Source organism: Rhagoletis zephyria, unplaced genomic scaffold (assembly GCF_001687245.7).
Source record: "Rhagoletis zephyria isolate East Lansing unplaced genomic scaffold, Rhagoletis_zephyria_1.1 Rzeph_scaffold_00581, whole genome shotgun sequence".
Classification (NCBI taxonomy): Eukaryota; Metazoa; Arthropoda; class Insecta; order Diptera; family Tephritidae; genus Rhagoletis; species Rhagoletis zephyria.
The window spans coordinates 158,748-175,669 of NW_016157665.1; the positions used below are offsets into that span (position 1 = coordinate 158,748).

The 16,922-nt window shown below is 38.6% G+C and overlaps 3 protein-coding genes across 10 annotated transcripts in view; 1 reads left to right on the forward strand and 2 right to left on the reverse strand.

Moving 5' to 3' along the window:
- Nucleotides 1–2,653, reverse strand: part of gro (TLE family member transcriptional corepressor groucho) — a 33,735-nt gene extending 31,082 nt beyond the window's left edge. Inside the window, exon 1 of the mRNA XM_017612819.1 lies at nt 2,570–2,653. The gene's annotated coding sequence lies outside the window, so the exon portion shown is untranslated. The remainder of the gene's footprint in view (nt 1–2,569) is intronic.
- Dhdds (Dehydrodolichyl diphosphate synthase subunit) lies at nt 255–2,655 on the reverse strand. 4 transcript variants are annotated; one of them, XM_017612829.1, is made up of 4 exons: nt 2,570–2,655; nt 1,365–1,439; nt 630–1,296; nt 255–572 (listed from the first exon to the last, which is right to left on the reverse strand). In XM_017612829.1, exons 3-4 carry the CDS (start codon nt 1,281–1,283, stop codon nt 324–326), a joined length of 903 nt encoding a protein of 300 aa, XP_017468318.1. In that variant the 5' UTR covers nt 1,284–1,296; nt 1,365–1,439; nt 2,570–2,655; the 3' UTR covers nt 255–323. The 4 variants fall into 4 exon arrangements, with proteins under 4 accessions (XP_017468318.1, XP_017468321.1, XP_017468320.1 ...); XM_017612832.1 differs by lacking the exon at nt 2,570–2,655 and adding an exon at nt 1,847–1,934; XM_017612831.1 differs by lacking the exon at nt 1,365–1,439 and having other exon boundaries at nt 2,570–2,650.
- The window catches only part of BRWD3 (bromodomain and WD repeat-containing protein), a 20,201-nt gene continuing 5,188 nt past the window's right edge, over nt 1,910–16,922 (forward strand). For 3 of the 5 annotated variants that reach the window (XM_017612809.1, XM_017612810.1, XM_017612813.1), the window contains exons 1-12: nt 1,910–2,100; nt 2,292–2,476; nt 3,212–3,271; nt 4,385–4,631; nt 4,698–4,858; nt 4,920–5,566; nt 5,694–5,790; nt 5,855–6,169; nt 6,233–8,203; nt 8,341–8,600; nt 8,692–8,853; nt 9,518–9,791. In XM_017612809.1, the coding sequence (XP_017468298.1) occupies nt 2,055–2,100; nt 2,292–2,476; nt 3,212–3,271; nt 4,385–4,631; nt 4,698–4,858; nt 4,920–5,566; nt 5,694–5,790; nt 5,855–6,169; nt 6,233–8,203; nt 8,341–8,600; nt 8,692–8,853; nt 9,518–9,791 (4,425 nt within the window). In that variant the 5' untranslated portion in view covers nt 1,910–2,054. The remainder of the gene's footprint in view (nt 2,101–2,291; nt 2,477–3,211; nt 3,272–4,384; nt 4,632–4,697; nt 4,859–4,919; nt 5,567–5,693; nt 5,791–5,854; nt 6,170–6,232; nt 8,204–8,340; nt 8,601–8,691; nt 8,854–9,517; nt 9,792–16,922) is intronic. The other 2 variants (XM_017612811.1, XM_017612812.1) reach the window with 1 other exon arrangement.

The following is a 16,922-nucleotide window of genomic DNA, read 5'->3' on the forward strand; positions in this document are numbered from 1 at the left end:
CCCGCCACTTTTGTAACCGGTAAATTGTGTTACCATTTCACAAGCTGTACCGTGAAAAGTGCAATACAAGATTTTCCCGAAATCCTCATAGCTGAATATTTTAACTGCGTTACTAATGTTCCTAGAATCACGGCGACAAAAAGTGGTAAAATCTTTTGGTAACGAAATTTTCCGGTTCAAAATCAACGGTAACGTGCAAAATAGGCCTGTTAATAAAGCCTGTCCAATCTGTTATAGAAAGTTAAGGACACGTATTTCAATGTAAGATTTTATATTTTAGTTGTACTTTGACCTTAGCTAAATACATAGATTCTCGATGTGGTTTAGTTACTTGTTGATAAACTATACAAAACATTTTTTCTAAAACTATCTAGTTTTTGCAAGTAGCTCAAAACCCGTTCAGAGTAGTAATTACATTCCTTTGCCTGTACAGCATGTTGTAGCCGTTTATGCCGCTTTAAAGGCTCTAAGCGTAAGCTTGCGCGTTGATATGCGAATATGCCGCACAGGAAGTTCCAAAGAGTTATCTGTGGCCATAGAATGTTTGTAAAGTACAAAACTGCCGTGGAAATCTATTAGGAATAATCAAAATTTAGTTACGTATGTATTTAAAAGTTGAATCAACGTACCTGCCACATCAGAAAGTCACTAATACGTGTTTCGCCCGATGTTCGGAAAAGCAAGTCTGGAGGTGAGGAGTTTCTCGTATATAAACATTCTTCAATCAGACGTTCACTAATGTCTTCCGGTTCCAAATCTCCGCCATGTTTGAGAATTGTTTCCACCGCCTGAGTTATTTCATCGCGTGAAGTATATGAGAAAGCAATGTTTAGGAAAAGTTTATCATTGCGTTCTGTTAGAATCATTGCTTTGGAAATTAATATTTGCAAATCTTTCGGTAGTAATCCTATATTGCCAATTACTCGGATACATACTCCATGTTCATTCAAGTTTTGCTCCTCCAATAATATTTTCTGGAATTTTTCACGTGCCAAATCCAACAAACCATTCACCTCCTCCTCGGATCGTTTGTAATTTTCTATGCTGAAAGCAAATGTTGTCACCTCCTTTATACCCATATCCAAGCACCAACGCAGGCAATTAGCCAACTTTTCAAAACCATGCGAATGTCCGTCGATCTTGGGCAGACATTGCGATTTTGCATAGCGCCGATTGCCATCCATAACAAAAGCGACATGTCGTGGAATATTGCCACCGGCACGCACTATATTCATGGCCAGTGTCTCATACCACTTGTATTGGTAGTCTGATACCCAAGACATAGTTCCAGTATAACTATTGTGTGTAAAAATTGCAATTTAAATAAAATTCATATTCCACCAAGTCCCCACAAGAAAAGTTACTGATAAATCTTGTGACACCAGCTGAGGTGCTGATGATGGATGACGAAGAAATGTCATCGTCCCGTTTATAATTTTCTAGAGTGGTGAATTTATATATTTTTTAATCAGATATGTTACTTCGAGTATTAAGAAATAAATTTTTAAATTTTTATATTTTTTCCAATAATAATACGTGTTTTTACATACATATTTCCTTATTATTTAAGAAATATGTTAAGATGCAATTTGATAAATAATTCTAATAACACAAACTTTTCTCCATTGAAACGTGAACGCAGTCATTGTCGGTGTTTTCGGATCATTTAGGAAATTAATTAACAGCTTAAAGTTACACAGATTTATAAATTTATTCGTTGCAAAATCGCTATATTTTAATTTTAGAAAAAATAATTTCATGAGCATCTTTTTTTAGAACTTTCATTCAGTATCCATCTCTTTCCCGCTTATTGAAAAATCGCCGACAAGCATTCCAACAAACTCACCACTCGACCAGGGAAACGAACGAGGCACGAATCACCGTGAATAAATAGACGACAAGAATATGAGGCGACGAAGATTGTAGCAGCAGAAGAAGAAAATTTTCATTCGCTCGAAAGCAATTGATTGAGGAAATATTTTCAATTTAAGTAAAAAATAAGCAGCCTTATAAAAGTGAATCAATGTCGAATTTAATTGAGTAAATGTTGGAAAATGGAAAGTAATAATCAATTGGTGGCGGAGAGAATTTTAACGCCTGGTAAGTTGTGTGAAAATTAAGTGGAAAAATGGCAGATCACAAAATGACCGACGGTGTTGAAGAACAGTGGAACAAGGAAGCGACGGTCAGCCGTTATGGAAAAGTGAAATTAATTATATTGTTTCAAATTTATATCTTTAAAAATAATGTAAAGCAGTTAAAACTAAAATTCACTTATTTTATAATTGCAGAGTTATATTTTCTCATATCGAAGTTTCTGGCTTCGGGTCCGCTGCGGGAGACGGCTGAGGTGAGTGTTCCTGCTGCAGTTGTAAACAAATTCTACTCAAAATATTGCCAAAAATTTATAAACATAAGCTTAAACATAATTTATAATATTCTGCAGGTACTTGTGCGTGAATTGGAACAAAAAAGGGTATGTATAAATATATTCCTAATAATAAATTGGGTGCAAAAAGTTCATCAGATCAGTCAGCATAATCAAATAATAGTTTGTCAGCGAACTTACGTATTTCAATGTTTTCTCACTACGCACATGTTGCAGCTGGAAGCGTCATTGCTGTTTATTCCGTGAGATGCGTCCACCTTTTCCAATGTCTAAAACTATACTAAAGTCAGAAATTGTAAAATGCTGTCGAAGAAGTGTATATTGCCGCACCGGCGGTTTGCGCTACTTTGACCTAGTGGGTTCCTTCAACCGTCTTGATTGTTGTGGATATCGAGCCATGTACAATGTTTCGGAGGAGAACTTCCACAGGAATAGATATGTGGTGGAAAACGACTTCCTAGGAGCTCAGCATTAGGGTGGTAGTTTCATAACTTCGAGTTTTACTTGAAGCTTACAAAGAAAATGATTATGAGCTCGCGGGGGAGTAGGAAATAATTGTACCATTGTAAATAGCGACAAATATTATTGTTTACGCATTTTGTTTTGACCTATTCTTTGGCATTTCTTATTTGCCACCTTGTTTGGGGTGCAATGAAAAGCGACATACAAAAAAAATCCGAAAAAGGAAGTTAGGGAAAGAAGAGATTAGACCTGTTTTAAATTGAATTTTTTGAGAAACTACGGGTTTGCTTCTATGTTTCGAAGTTTATAAATAAAATTAGCTAACTAAAAAATTATATTTATTTAACTTTTTTGTTTTAGGTTTTGCCACGGCGCACTGATTGGCTGGGCTATGAACATGAGCAAACCTTCGCGGAATTGGTGAGTGTATTTTCTTGAATTTACATAAAAACTAAGCATTTCAAAGGGGCACAGTGGGCCTCGGATGAATTTAAAAAAAAAATAAATTAAATAAAATTAATTTCTCGAAGAAATACGTTAATTGTTGTTCTTTTGTGAATGTTTTAACATGTTTTTTTTTATTACATTTTCAAACATTATTTTAAAACATAAAAAAAGAGTTAAGTTTTTACTACCGTCTCGTCCCACTGTGCCACTGTAGTGCATGAAAACCACACTTGTTTTCCAGAAATTGACTTCCTCTGCTTAATATTACTAATCACATTTAAAATTTGTTGCATAGTGTTTGCTTAACACTGTAATCAAGTAATTTATTATAAATTTTTATAAGAATACCTTTGTTCTAACTCGCCGCACGAGGCGCCGCCATGTTGCTTTCCACGGCAGCGAGGGTTGATGCAAGTTATTGATTAACTAAAATGCAACCAACCCTTTTCCTTAATTAGTGCAATTTAAATTTATTAAATTCGTTTTTTAAGACTGTTATTTTGCACAATTAACAGCAATTAAAAAAGTAAAAGCGTTAATTACCAGAAAAAATGCATTTTTTTTTTACTAAACACACATTTCTAATGACGGAAAAATTTGTTTCTTCTCATAAAATTTAAAAAATATTGTGTGTAATTTGAATAAAATTAGTTAATAATAATTTGCTATCGGAAAAAATACAATGTCGTACATACATATGTACATATGTGTATCGCATAATCAGCATTCGTTATTGGCGTACGATGTTGGCAGACATTTTGACTGCAGCTTATGCATTTGTGCTATGTTGTTGTCTTTCTTATTCACCGTGTGAAACTGTAGTAAGAGAAAAAGAGAGCATTGCGCACTTTTTCACCACACTGGCTTTGAGCAAAAGGGGGACAACAAACGTTTACTTGCCGTGGTGAATTTTTTGTTTCATGTCTTTTTTTGTTCACTCCCTTATGCCATTTTCGCGTGTATTTTTAAGCATATGACAGCTGTTTGTTTTACTTGGATTTCCGTATGCAATTTACTAATCAATTTGTCTCCCTCAAATGTACACTTTGTGACTAAAACTTTAAATCCCGTGTTATGCTATTTTAGGAACAAAAATATGCACATATTGGATCCAATCATCTATTAGAAATATGTTGTCGCATAGGACCAATACTAGACAAAGAACTGCCACCGGCAGTATTGGGCATAGTCTCTTTACTTGGCACCGGTCGTCAGAGTTTGCTGCGCACCGAAGAAAGTATTTATCGGTCGCGTTCCTTGCTCGACTATTGCACACGTTTAAATGGCGTATCACTTCCAGATTCTTCAGTAACAAAACCAATTCACAATTTCCGTAAGTTTGCTGCAAAATTAAAAGCATTTCAATGACTAATCATTATCTTTTTTGTTTTTACTGCAGAAAAAGTTTTAATTGGGCGCGAATATGGTGGCCCAGTGCGTCGGAAATTATTGGTACCCATTAGTCTTTATAGCAAAACCAAGCTACTGAAACGGACAGTGGGCCATTTATCGTCTGTTTATTGTGTGCTATTTGATCGTACTGGACGTTATATTATAACGGTAGGTTATCAAAGTTTTCCATATAGACAAATAAAAAAAATGTGTGTCAATATTATGTTAGGGAGCGGATGATCTGCTCATAAAAATATGGTCAGCATTGGATGGCAGATTGTTGGCTACTCTTCGTGGCGCGTCAGCAGAAATTACGGATATTGCAATCAATCTTGACAACACGATGTTAGCTGCTGGCTCTTTAGATCGTATTCTGCGTGTTTGGGACATGCAGACCACCTCGCCCATAGCTGTGCTTTCCGGTCATACCGGCATGATAACATCAGTGAATTTCTGTCCCTCACCACGCAGTGATCTTAAGTACTTGGTGACTACCAGCACTGATGGATCAATTGCATTTTGGTCGTATTCGACGCCACGTGGCCAAAAAATCACGTTCGCACCCAAGCCAATACAATATCACGAAAAGTTGCGCCCGGGTCAGGCTCAAATGATGTGTACGACTTTTTCGCCGGGGGGCATGTTTCTTGCCGCTGGTTCAGCTGACCATCATGTACGTGTTTACATTATGTCAGAAGATGGACCCAAACGTATACTCGAAGCTGAGGCATATACAGATGCAGTAGACTCAGTGCAATGGTCGCATAGAGGCTTACGTTTCATATCGGGCAGCAAAGATGGGACGGCACATATTTGGAATTTCGAATCACAACAATGGAAAAACATTAAGTTGTGTATGACAGAACGTCTACCAGGGTGAGTTATAAAGTGTATACTCGTGAGAGAAGAAAGATTTTTTTCAATTTTCACTTTAAAATAAACTTAAAATTTCTTGATTTAATTTTAATTACCAAATCTCTTGACTTATATAATAAAATTGCAGTTGTCCGCTGCTAGAAGAGGGTAAAAAATTGAAAGTTACTATGGTCGCTTGGGATTGCTCGGACAAATATGTTATTACGGCCGTCAATGATTTTACAGTAAGTATCCTTTTAGAGATTTATTTAAAAATAACAACTTAAACCCTTTCATAAAACTTTTTAGATTAAGATTTGGCATTCAAAAACTGGTAAACTGCATCGCGTATTGCGCGGTCATAAGGATGAACTCTATGTACTCGAATCGAATCCGAAGGACGAACATGTGCTACTCTCCGCTGGCCACGATGGACAAGTATTTCTGTGGGATATTGAAAATGGCGTTTCAGTGGCAGAGTTTGTAAACGATATCGACGGGCAAGGCCATGGTGGTGTTTTCGATGCCAAATGGTCGCCAGATGGCACAATGGTTGCCGCTACAGATTCACATGGTCATTTACTTATATATGGACTTGGCATCGGTCCGGATAAATACAAAATGGTAAACATTTAAATCTGTATGTTTAGCTTTTATTTAACTATACTTTCCTATTTTTAAATACAGCTTCCCAATGAACTATTTTTCCACACGGACTATCGGCCCCTGATGCGCGATGCATCCCAATATGTTGTTGACGAACAAACACAAGTTATGCCACATCTGATGCCGCCACCGTTTCTCGTCAATTCAGAGGGCAATCCTTATCCCGTACAGTATCAACGTTTTGTCCCAGGTCGTGAAAGTTGTACACGGGAACAACTGAGACAAATTTTAACAGTCGGTGATGATGGTACGGTTATTGTACCCAACATAAATGGCGCAGGTGGAAACTTTTCCCATATAGATCGGCTGATTGCCGTGTTGGCAAATCGTCAAGGTGCGGCACCAGCATCACCAGCAATTCCTGTTGGAAACAATGCAGCAGGTAATCATTCGCAACTGGATCGTCTTATAGAGGCACTTGCTAGCCGTCAAGGACAGGACCAGGCTCCCGATTCTAATAATCGTCCTTCAAGCAGCCGTTCAGCACCCGGAGGAGCGGCATCTTCGCGTTACAGCTTTGATGATATACCTGGCCGACAATTTGAACAAAATATTTCAAACCGTCAGGGTACTAGCCGTTCGCGAACAACTGATGAACAGCAGTTGGTGCCAATTACCGAGCAGCCAGCACAACCACCGCAGATTAAATACTTTCGCCGTATTTATGTACGTCCCATGAAGTACCAACAATTACAAAATATCAAACAAGCTGTGTATGCGGCTGGTCAGTATGAGATGCAGGAGTATAAACGTGAGATGCGGCGGCGTCCTATTATGATTACCACAGGAAATGTGGCAAGCGCACAATCGAGCAATGGTCGTCAACGTAATACGCGTGCCAACAACGGCGCTGGTGCGGTACGAGCACGTCGTCGTCAGGGCCAAGGCAGTCAATCACAGCCAGCATATCGCACGCGTGCTGTACGCGATCAGGAAGAGCTAGATGCGCCACCGCCTCCCGAAGAAGACGAGGAGGATGAAGAGAGTAACTCATCGTCGGGCGATACCAGCTACTCCAATGTTGAAGAAAACTTGGAGGAGTCGTCAGATGATTCGGATACCGAAAGTTCTGATTATTCGGATTGGGTGGCTGATACGCCAGGCCCGAACTTGGAGCCACCGAAACGCTCCAAACGCAAACCGCTGTCAAGACGTCGCACATTTAGCGATGATAGCAGTGACGAGACTACAGAACATGCCACCACATCTGCGGGTGCAGCAGCCAAAGCAACCAAGCGAAATAAACGCATCGTTATACCGCCACCAGCGCCCAATGGTGAGATACCAGAGGTATATCGGCCTGCCGAATGGCTGTCGGAGGTGATACCGCGTAAGGCACCTTACTATCCACAAATGGGTGACGAGGTAGTATATTTTCGTCAAGGACACCATCGATATTTGGAAGCTGTGCGGGTTAAAAAGGTATACAAATTAACACACAGCTCGGAGCCATGGAACTTTCGAACATTACGCGATCGTGAATTTGTGCGCGTGATCGGCATTAAGTATGAAATACGTCCGCCGCGTCTATGCTGCCTCAAGTTAGCAATGATTGACGATGACGGCAATATGACTGGCACGTCTTTTAAAATTAAGTACCATGATATGCCAGATGTGCTTGACTTTCTGGTCTTGCGTCAAACTTTCGATTTGGCTGTACAGCGTAACTGGAGTGTTGGCGATCGTTTTCGCTGCATGATTGGTGATGGCTGGTGGATGGGACAAATTGAATCACGTTATGCACTTTCTGCTGACTTTCCTGATTCGTATTTCATGTGTTTCCGTGTGCGTTGGGATAATGGCGAGTATGAATATATGAGCCCTTGGGATATGGAACCGATTGACGAAAATCGTCTACCCGACGAAGTGGGTGGAGCAGTACCTGTACTGCAAGAGGAGATACGAGCTACTTTGTATCAACCAAAATCAGAAGAGTGGCATCGGGGAGATCGTGACGGTTCCTGTAGGCGCATTATAAACGGTTTAGAACAGGTGAGGAAAGTGTTTGAAGAAGTTCACACACATGTTTTTGTGTGTGAAATTCCTTCGCGTTATAAGTGATGCGATTGTAAGACTTTTAAACAAAATTGCAAATTTATCTGGAAATATCTATTTTTTTTTTTTTACAGGTCATGCGTCTCTCCATTGCCGAACACTTTTTGGCTCCAGTTGATTTGAATGTTTATCCCGACTACGCCTATCTAATTGAGTACCCAATCGATTTGACAACAATAAAGTCACGTTTTGAAAATCATTTTTATCGACGCATAACCTCAGCACAATTCGATGTACGTTACTTGGCGACCAACGCAGAGAAGTACAATCGTTCTCATACGAATATTGTAAAACATGCGCGAATTATAACCGATCTCTGTTTGCGCGTAATTAGGTGAGTGTCAAACCGAAAAGGAAGCGCGTAACAAAAATTCAAACTGTTTTATTTACCTCCTTACTTCTTTGTCTTGATTTTGGTTATATAGGGAGCACAATGATATTGATGTTGCGGCTGTTTATCATCAATTGGTTGATGTTTATCATTCATCGGAAACAGAGAACGATAATGAATCGGATGTGGTGCCCTCGACGAGTACCGGGCCATCTACATCAGCTGCGGCGCGCCAAAAGATGTCAGCGACTCGAAGGTTTGTATAAAAAGTCGAGAGCAGAAATAAAAAAAAAAAAAGGTTTAAAACTCTGTGGCACATTTCACATACAGTGACTCGACAAGTGAACATTAGTTGGTTTTTTTTTTAACATTCACAATGTTAAACTAAATTTTTTTTTAAATTTTTCTATAAAAATATTTAGGGAGTTCACAAGGTGTTGTATACTGGCGTAACCATAAAAGTCATGCTATGAATTTTCAGTGTTGAAAAATAGTTGGTGGTGGTTTCAAGTCCTCTAACCATTTATTTAAACTTTTAAAGTTTACGACATACAGCAATACGAGCTCTCTGATTGTCTAATCTTCAACCAAAACCATATAAATTAAATGTATAAGCCCTTCTAGAAGGCATGCAAGGAAGCACTTCTTTCAGCCCTTTTTAGGTACGCCTCTTAGAATGGCTTCACTTAAGAAGTCCTACCTAAATTATCTTCTGGGTCATTAGACTAAAATTCTGTGGGCTATAACTGCACACACAAAAATGTGTTAAAGATCCAGATTAAAAAGTTCGGAATTTTTAAGAAAATTTAACTTGAAAAACGTGTGAATATTAAGGAAAAAAAAATTAACACGCGCTCACTTGTTTAATTCGCTGTAAATATACATACCTACTTATATCGAATTCCTTGTCAATCAAACAGATCAAGTCGCATTCGTTCAGATGGTGACTGGCGTACCGAATGTCGCCAACTATTGGACTTAATGTGGCAACGCAACGATTCTTTGCCCTTTCGTGAACCAGTCGATACACTGGAATTCCCCGACTATCTTGAAATTATTTCATCACCAATGGATTTGCGTACAGTTAAGGAGGATTTACTTGGTGGCAATTATGAAGACCCGCTGGATTTTGCAAAGGATGTACGTTTGATATTTCAAAATTCGCGCAACTATAACACCAATAAACGTTCACAAGTAAGTTCGAAAATTATGTAATTCTTGTACGCCGCTCAGCTGTTAGAGCGTTGCTTTGCTTGAGTGTAGCTTTTGTGCAAATTTTATACTCTTTGAGTTGTTTTTGTGGTGGCTTTCTCCAATTCCTCACGGCTGTTTAGTTTTTTTATACTTACAAAGAAAATATTTGTTATTCCTTCAATAACTCTTGAAAATTTCAAACACCAATTCTGTTGAGTAGTAGTGTTTTATAATTTTACCTACATATATTTGAGCAAGAAACCTTACATCTATTAAGCTCTAAGGGGTACAACATTTTATATTTTTAAATTCTTTTTTCCTTATTAACAGCACCTCTTTCTGCTTTTATTTTGATCGTCGTTCATTAACTCAGTTTTCTTTATAAATTTTTATAAGTTTATTATAAGATTATTATTTTTTTTTTTAATTTTTTCATGACTCAGGATCGTAGAGTAATATGAGATTAAAACAAAAAAAGCTCGCTATTCATTGGTTTTTGCAAAAAGTAGGCGAGACGACGAAAAAGAAAAAAATGGTATATCGCTCAAGCCGACGTTTTTTATGAATGTCGTTAAGTAGCGAAAGTGGTGAGAAAATTGTTGCTAACTGGCCACACAGATGTGGCAATGCAGCAATTTAAACTGAACAATAAAAAAAAACTTGAATTAATTATTTTTTATTATTTTCAACAAAGTTGCTAACAAATACCTGAATGAAAAAATTATATGCTCAACAAATTTTTTCATCACTTTAAGCCCTTATCTGGTTTTCGAGTCGTAAACAACGCAAACGACAGAATAAAAAAAATATGTATAGTATGCCGCTTTATAGCAAATTCAGTTTTAGTGCAATAAAATGCAAGTTTCAAGTGGCTATAAAATACCGTTGCTTCTGCTCAAAAAATGTCCACAACCGAAACGTATGCGTTAACTGTATAAAAATAAGCTTATTTAAGACTGGAGGAAAGTAAAAAAGAATTTTTTTTTCAGTGTAGATTAGGAATGTTAATCCCGGGATTCCGACCTTTTTAAGGTCTCAAAAATCCCGGGATTCTTGCCAAATAATCCCGGGATTTTTGGGATTTGTAATTTGCACTGACGGCAATAATAGAAACTCCTTTTCTTGACCAGTATTGGCTATATTGCTTTTTTCTTTATTTAATAATTAATATTATTTTATAAATGTCTAGCCCATTATACACATATAACATATAACACCGTGCGATAGTAAATTTAAACACAAATACCAATATATTCGCGAAACCAGGGGCCAAATATAGTAAAATTGCGTTTTTAGTTTTTCACTCTGACGTCAGTAATTCAAAAGTGATGTATAAAAATTCTGAGAAATGAGCTTAGAGAAGAAGCATGGGTATCAAATTAAAGAACAAATCCCGTAGAATTTAAATAGATTCAAGTTTTTGGTGCAGAAGGACTGGTAAGTATTTAAAATGTCCTTNAGAGAAATGAGCTTAGAGAAGAAGCATGGGTATCAAATTAAAGAACAAATCCCGTAGAATTTAAACAGATTCAAGTTTTTGGTGCAGAAGGACTGGTAAGTATTTAAAATGTCCTTTCAAAATTTTAGTTTTTCACAAGAGGAATTGCATTTGGTACCCATATTTTTATTCTAAATGTATTGCATGGAATTTTTTAAATAATTTTTGTAATTAATCATGGCACATTAAACAGGTAGTATCAGTAGAGCAAAAACAACATTTGCGTGTATTTTGTTGTTGTTTCTGGTATCGAAAGTGTCAAAAACTGTTCTGAATTTTTTCTTCTAAATCAAAGCGTGCCATGTGAAATACAAAAAATTATAAAAAATAAAAAATTTAAATTGGAAAAAATAAAAATCGATGCAACCTTCCTTCCTAGTAAATTTGTTTGCTTCTCGAAGCATTGATCCATCCTTTGCAAGGCCCAGTAATCAGCGGTCGTGCTGCTGAGTTGGGCGAACGTTCCAAAAGCTGCTATTCAATCGCTTGTTTTGTATGGAAAAAGGTTTCACATGCAAATGGATTTTAACAATTCAGAATTTTTGTGAGAAAAAATTAAAAATATTTGACATTTTCGAGACCAAATAATTTGAAAATAAATCAAATCAGCTGCTCTACTGATACTACCTGTTTAATGTACCTTGGTAATTAATCATATTTTTGAAGTTACAAACTCCTTTAAAATAAACCCTGACGTCAAAGAGAAAAAATAAAAACGCCACTTTAAATAAAAAGTTGTTTTCAAACCCATTTATTTATTATTTATTTTATGGTAGGAGAGCTTCTCAAACAATATAAAGCAATTTTTCCTCAAATAATTTTTGGGGAGTGTTGCTGAAGTTACAGTCCTTGGCCAGATATAAATCTGGGTCGTTCCAGTTACGTAGACCCGACTGTCGTGGGCACGCGTACTTTTCTCTGCCGTGTAAGCATAATCATTTGACTGGGGTATGGACACACGTTGGTTTGACAGAATTTTAAGCAAAAATCCAAATTTCCAGCGGTAAGTAGCTGTTAAGTGGCAGTTAGACGTGGCAAGTGCAAGTAGTTTTCAAAAGACTGCCAAATTCAAGGATTTCTGAAAGTGATCGCAGGCGCAGTTACGCCTGGCATGTAAAGTGACTTTCGAAGCTAATTTTAATAAAGAAAATTTCACTAATGGCAAAATTAATAAGCTGAAAAATTTACTAAAAACCCTAAAATGCGCATGTTGCTTACGTATACGTTTAACAAAAAACACGGCTAAGCTAAATGGCCCTACACACCGCATTGATTTATCGGCCAACCAGTTGACCAACCAACGAAATTCCCTAAAAACGCACGAACCAGTTGGCCGATTTCATTTGAGTGAGAGCGTTTGAACTGTGACCAACACAACATCACCGGCAAACTTTTAAACTATACTAGGAATGCTTCTCATTTTTATGTATTTGTTATTGCTATCGCTCCCGTTTTCACAAATTATACGCATTTTCACTAGCGAAACGAAACGAAAAACACATGTTAACGTTAATGCGCATTTAAAAAAAATCGAAATCGTGTTTTAGGTTGCCAACTTGTCTACAAACAGAGCAACAAGTTTACCAATCTGCCTCAAAAATAAAAAAAAAATTTGATTTTCTCCAACCAGACGGAACAACTTGACGAAGGTTTGCCAACTTGCCTACACACGGCTTATTTACCACCAACTTCTAGCGGTGTGAAGGGCTTTTTATATTTAAATTAGGGATGTACTATTAATCAATTATTCGAACAAGCTGATTAATCAAAGTGATTAATTTCCCGATTAATTACATTTTAGAAAATCAGAATCTAATTAAATTTAATAACCGGAAAATTGATAAATCTGCAAGAAATTCTTCACATCGCAGCATTATTTCCATTGCTTTACCGATTTTCCTCCGAAATTTCGTAAAAGAATCGAAGTGTGCACAGTTTACTTCATTTTAGAAAATTCGGTAAAAAACCGGGTGAGATTTTTACGAATTCTTTAAAATTTCTATACTAATTCAGAATGCTCGGAAAAATGGTTTGCAGGGATACTTGGGTGGTTTGACATTCAGGCCTATCGCCAAATCCATGTGAATAAATCGTTCCCATAATTTAAAATGCAAAACAAATTAAACCAGAAAAGTTGGTAAATTGAACATTAGATGTGTACTCGTATAGAGCGGACAAAATTATCCAGCAGCAAAAAATTCTGAGAATTTAGCAGCATTCGCTCTCAAAGAGACAAAATATCCACAGAAGTACGAGAACCCAAAATTTGCAAGAACTTGCAACCTTCGTAACATCTGATCACACTTCCACAGTTGACACTGGTGGTTCATTTGGCAATTTATTTTTTGCTTAGTACATTTTCTCCCGATTTGGTATTTTATACAATTGAATAGTTTTGGATAAGAAAAGCCTTTTTAAAATACAAATTAATTATATCGGAATGAGTAAGTTATTTTTCTCATAATTATTTGTGATATCACATTGTGACGTATTCAGAAATAAGGGAATCTCCTCCACACATCCATCATTGATCCAAAAAAATTTAAAAGATATAGCTACAGAGGAGGCCTTCCTCTTCCTCTGTTACCAGCATCGCGGCCCGCGTTGAATATTATCAGAGCAGGAGCGTTTCTGTCCATTCGAACCGCGAAGGCAGAACAGACGTACGCCAGCAATTGTACGCTCTTGTAAAGTATTGTGCCTGAGCAGTTCAGTTCTGCGGCTCTTATTATCTTCTCCAACATCAGATTAAAGAAATCACACGAAGCGGAGTCCCCTTGTCTGAAATCTCGTTTGGTGGCTCGGAGAGGTCTTTCCCAATTCTGACGTAGCTGGTGGTATTGCTCAACGTCATTTTACACAGCCGGATGCCAAATTTAGACATCGCGGCATATAGGCAGTGTCGATCCTTTTCTCGCGGGTCTTTTCCCGGATTTGGCGTATTAGAAATACCTGGTCTATGGTAGATTTGCCAGGTCTAAAGCCACACTGATAAGACCTAATCAGTTCGTTGACGGTGGGTTTCAGTCTTTCACACAATACGCTCGATAATACCTTGTAACCTATGCTTAGAAGGCTAATCCCGCGGTAGTTGGCGCGAATGACGGGGTTGCCTTAACTTAAATTCCAGTCGGCGGGCATGCGTTCATCTGACCATATTCTGCATAAGAGTTGATGCATGCACCTTATCACCTCCTCGCCGCCGTACTTGAATAGCTCAGCAGGCAGGTTCCAGCTCCAGGAGCTTTGTTGCTTTCCAAGCGCGCTATTGCTATTCGTACCTCGTCATAGTCAGATGGTGGAACATCGACTTCGTCATCATCGACTGGAGGCTCGGGTTCGTCTTCTCCACAGCTTTCAGTACTGCTACCATTTAGGTGTGTTTTAGGCATCAGTCACTAGGTCGCCGTTGTTCTTTCAAGAGTTCGCTCTGGTCGTAAAACCTTCCGTAAGTCGCCTAACTCTGGTAAAATTTTCGGGCATTCTTCCTGTCGGCCAGCATTTCAAGCTCTTCGCACTCACGTATTTCGGCCACTCTCCTTATTGCGGCAAATAGGTCTCGCTTCCCTCTTCAGATCCCTATAGCGGTCCCACATAGCGCGCGTTGGCCCTTTAGGCGGCATCTTTTTTCTCTGCAGCTTCCTGAGACTCCTCATCGTACCAGTTGTTCTTTCGGGCTCGCTGAAATTCGACTACTTCTTCGGCGGCGGTACTTAATAAGCGGGAAATGTGGTTCCACTGCTCGCGTATGTCGGTTTGTTGAAGAGTGCTCTCTGAGAGCAGGTGTGAGAGTCGAGTAGCGAAAGCGCTGGCTGTCTGTTGTGATTGCAGCTTTTCTTGCATATTTGGGCGCACATTTTTCGCTGCACAGAGGCGGGTGCGTATCTTGGCTGCAACAAGATAGTGGTCCGAGTCGATGTTTGGCCCTCGAAGTGTACATACCTCTAAAACGCTGCAAGCATGCCTTCCGTCTATCAAAACATGATCGATTTGGTTTCTCGTTTTTCGGTTTGGAGACAGCCATGTAGCTTGGTGGATGTTCTTATGCTGGAACCTAGTACTACCAATTACCATGTTTCGGGCCCCGGCGATGTCGATCAGCCTCAGTCCGTTATCGGACGCTTCGTCGTGGAGGCTGAATTTTCCGACAGTGGCGCCAAAGATCCCTTCCTTGCCCACCTTGTCATTAAAATCGCCGAACACGATTTTGACATCGTGTCGGGGGCAGCGCTCATATGTTCGTTCCAAGCGCTCATAGAAGAGATCCTTGGACGCCTCGTCCTTCTATTCCGTCGGGCATGGGCGCAGATGAGCGATATGTTGAAGAATCTAGCTTTTGTGAGGATTATGGCCAGTACTCGACAACGGAGTCGTATCTTCTACCACGAATCCAACACCGAATTTGCGTTCCTTTGCGTGGCATTTGTAGTAGACGTCGCAAGGCTTCACACTTTTCCTTGCCCCGTCCATCGCATTTTTTGGATGGCTGTGATGTCAGCCTTTGCCTTCCCGTGGACATCACCCAGCCGGACCTTCCCCATTAAGGGTCCGGATATTCCATTTGCGTACCCTCAAATCATAGTCCTTTATAGTTTGCCGTGGTCGTCATCAAAAAAATGGGGTCTCATCCGAGGCTTGTTGGAATTTTTCATTGGGCGGGGTTTACGCCTTCTCACTTTAGCTCGCTCCCGAGCGGTTGTTTGGTTTCTATCCAGAGGATAAGTGGATATAAATATCCGAACGTTGTGAGCTGCGATTTGAACCGTATGCACAAGAATCGCTTCTGGCCACTCCCAAGCGAATGTGGCATTCAAAAGTTTTCCACTTCTGCGCATGGAACCATCCTCCAAGATTTGCGTCCTGCCTCAGAAAAATTTTACACGAAAATTTCTTTTCTGGATAAAACCTGTAAAACTGTTAAAAAGCAAAATTGCTCTCAGAGAAGGAAAGAAAAACCGAAAAGTACGGGAACGCTTTTCAAGTAAAAATTGATAAAACTGTCAAATACACCGTGGACGCCATTTTTAGTTTACATAGCAGTTTTTTTATCATTTAGCGATCTTCTAAATTTTGCTCAAATACCCCAGCAAATTAACAAAAGTACTTACAAAACTTGATATTTATTCGCTAGGATATCTATACTAATCTTTACTAATTATATAAAGAGAAGTCCCTTTTTTTTGTAACAGGTAATCTCGCGAACGGCTGGTCCGATTTTCATGAAATTTTGTATAGAAATAGCTTTCGGTAACCACCATGTTTTACCAGGGACCGGTCTATTCGAAAAAATCTTATTATAGTCCGATTTGCTTAAAATTTAGTACTTAAGTAGCTTTTTAGCATATATTAGCATATATAACCCATTTTTTCCGGGAAGTGGTCCAGGGACCGATCTATTCGAAAAAATCGAATTTACGGTCCGATTTGCTTAAAATTCGGTGTGCAGGTAGCTTTTCAGCATGTATTAGCATATGTGATCAATTTTTTTCGAGAAGTGGACCAGGGACTGATCTATTCGAAAAAATCGTATTTACAGTCCGATTTGCTTAAAATTCGGTACGTAGGTAGCTTTTTGCCTGGATAAGCTTATAGATTCCTGTTTTCCAATTTTCATGCAATTTCGAATATAAATA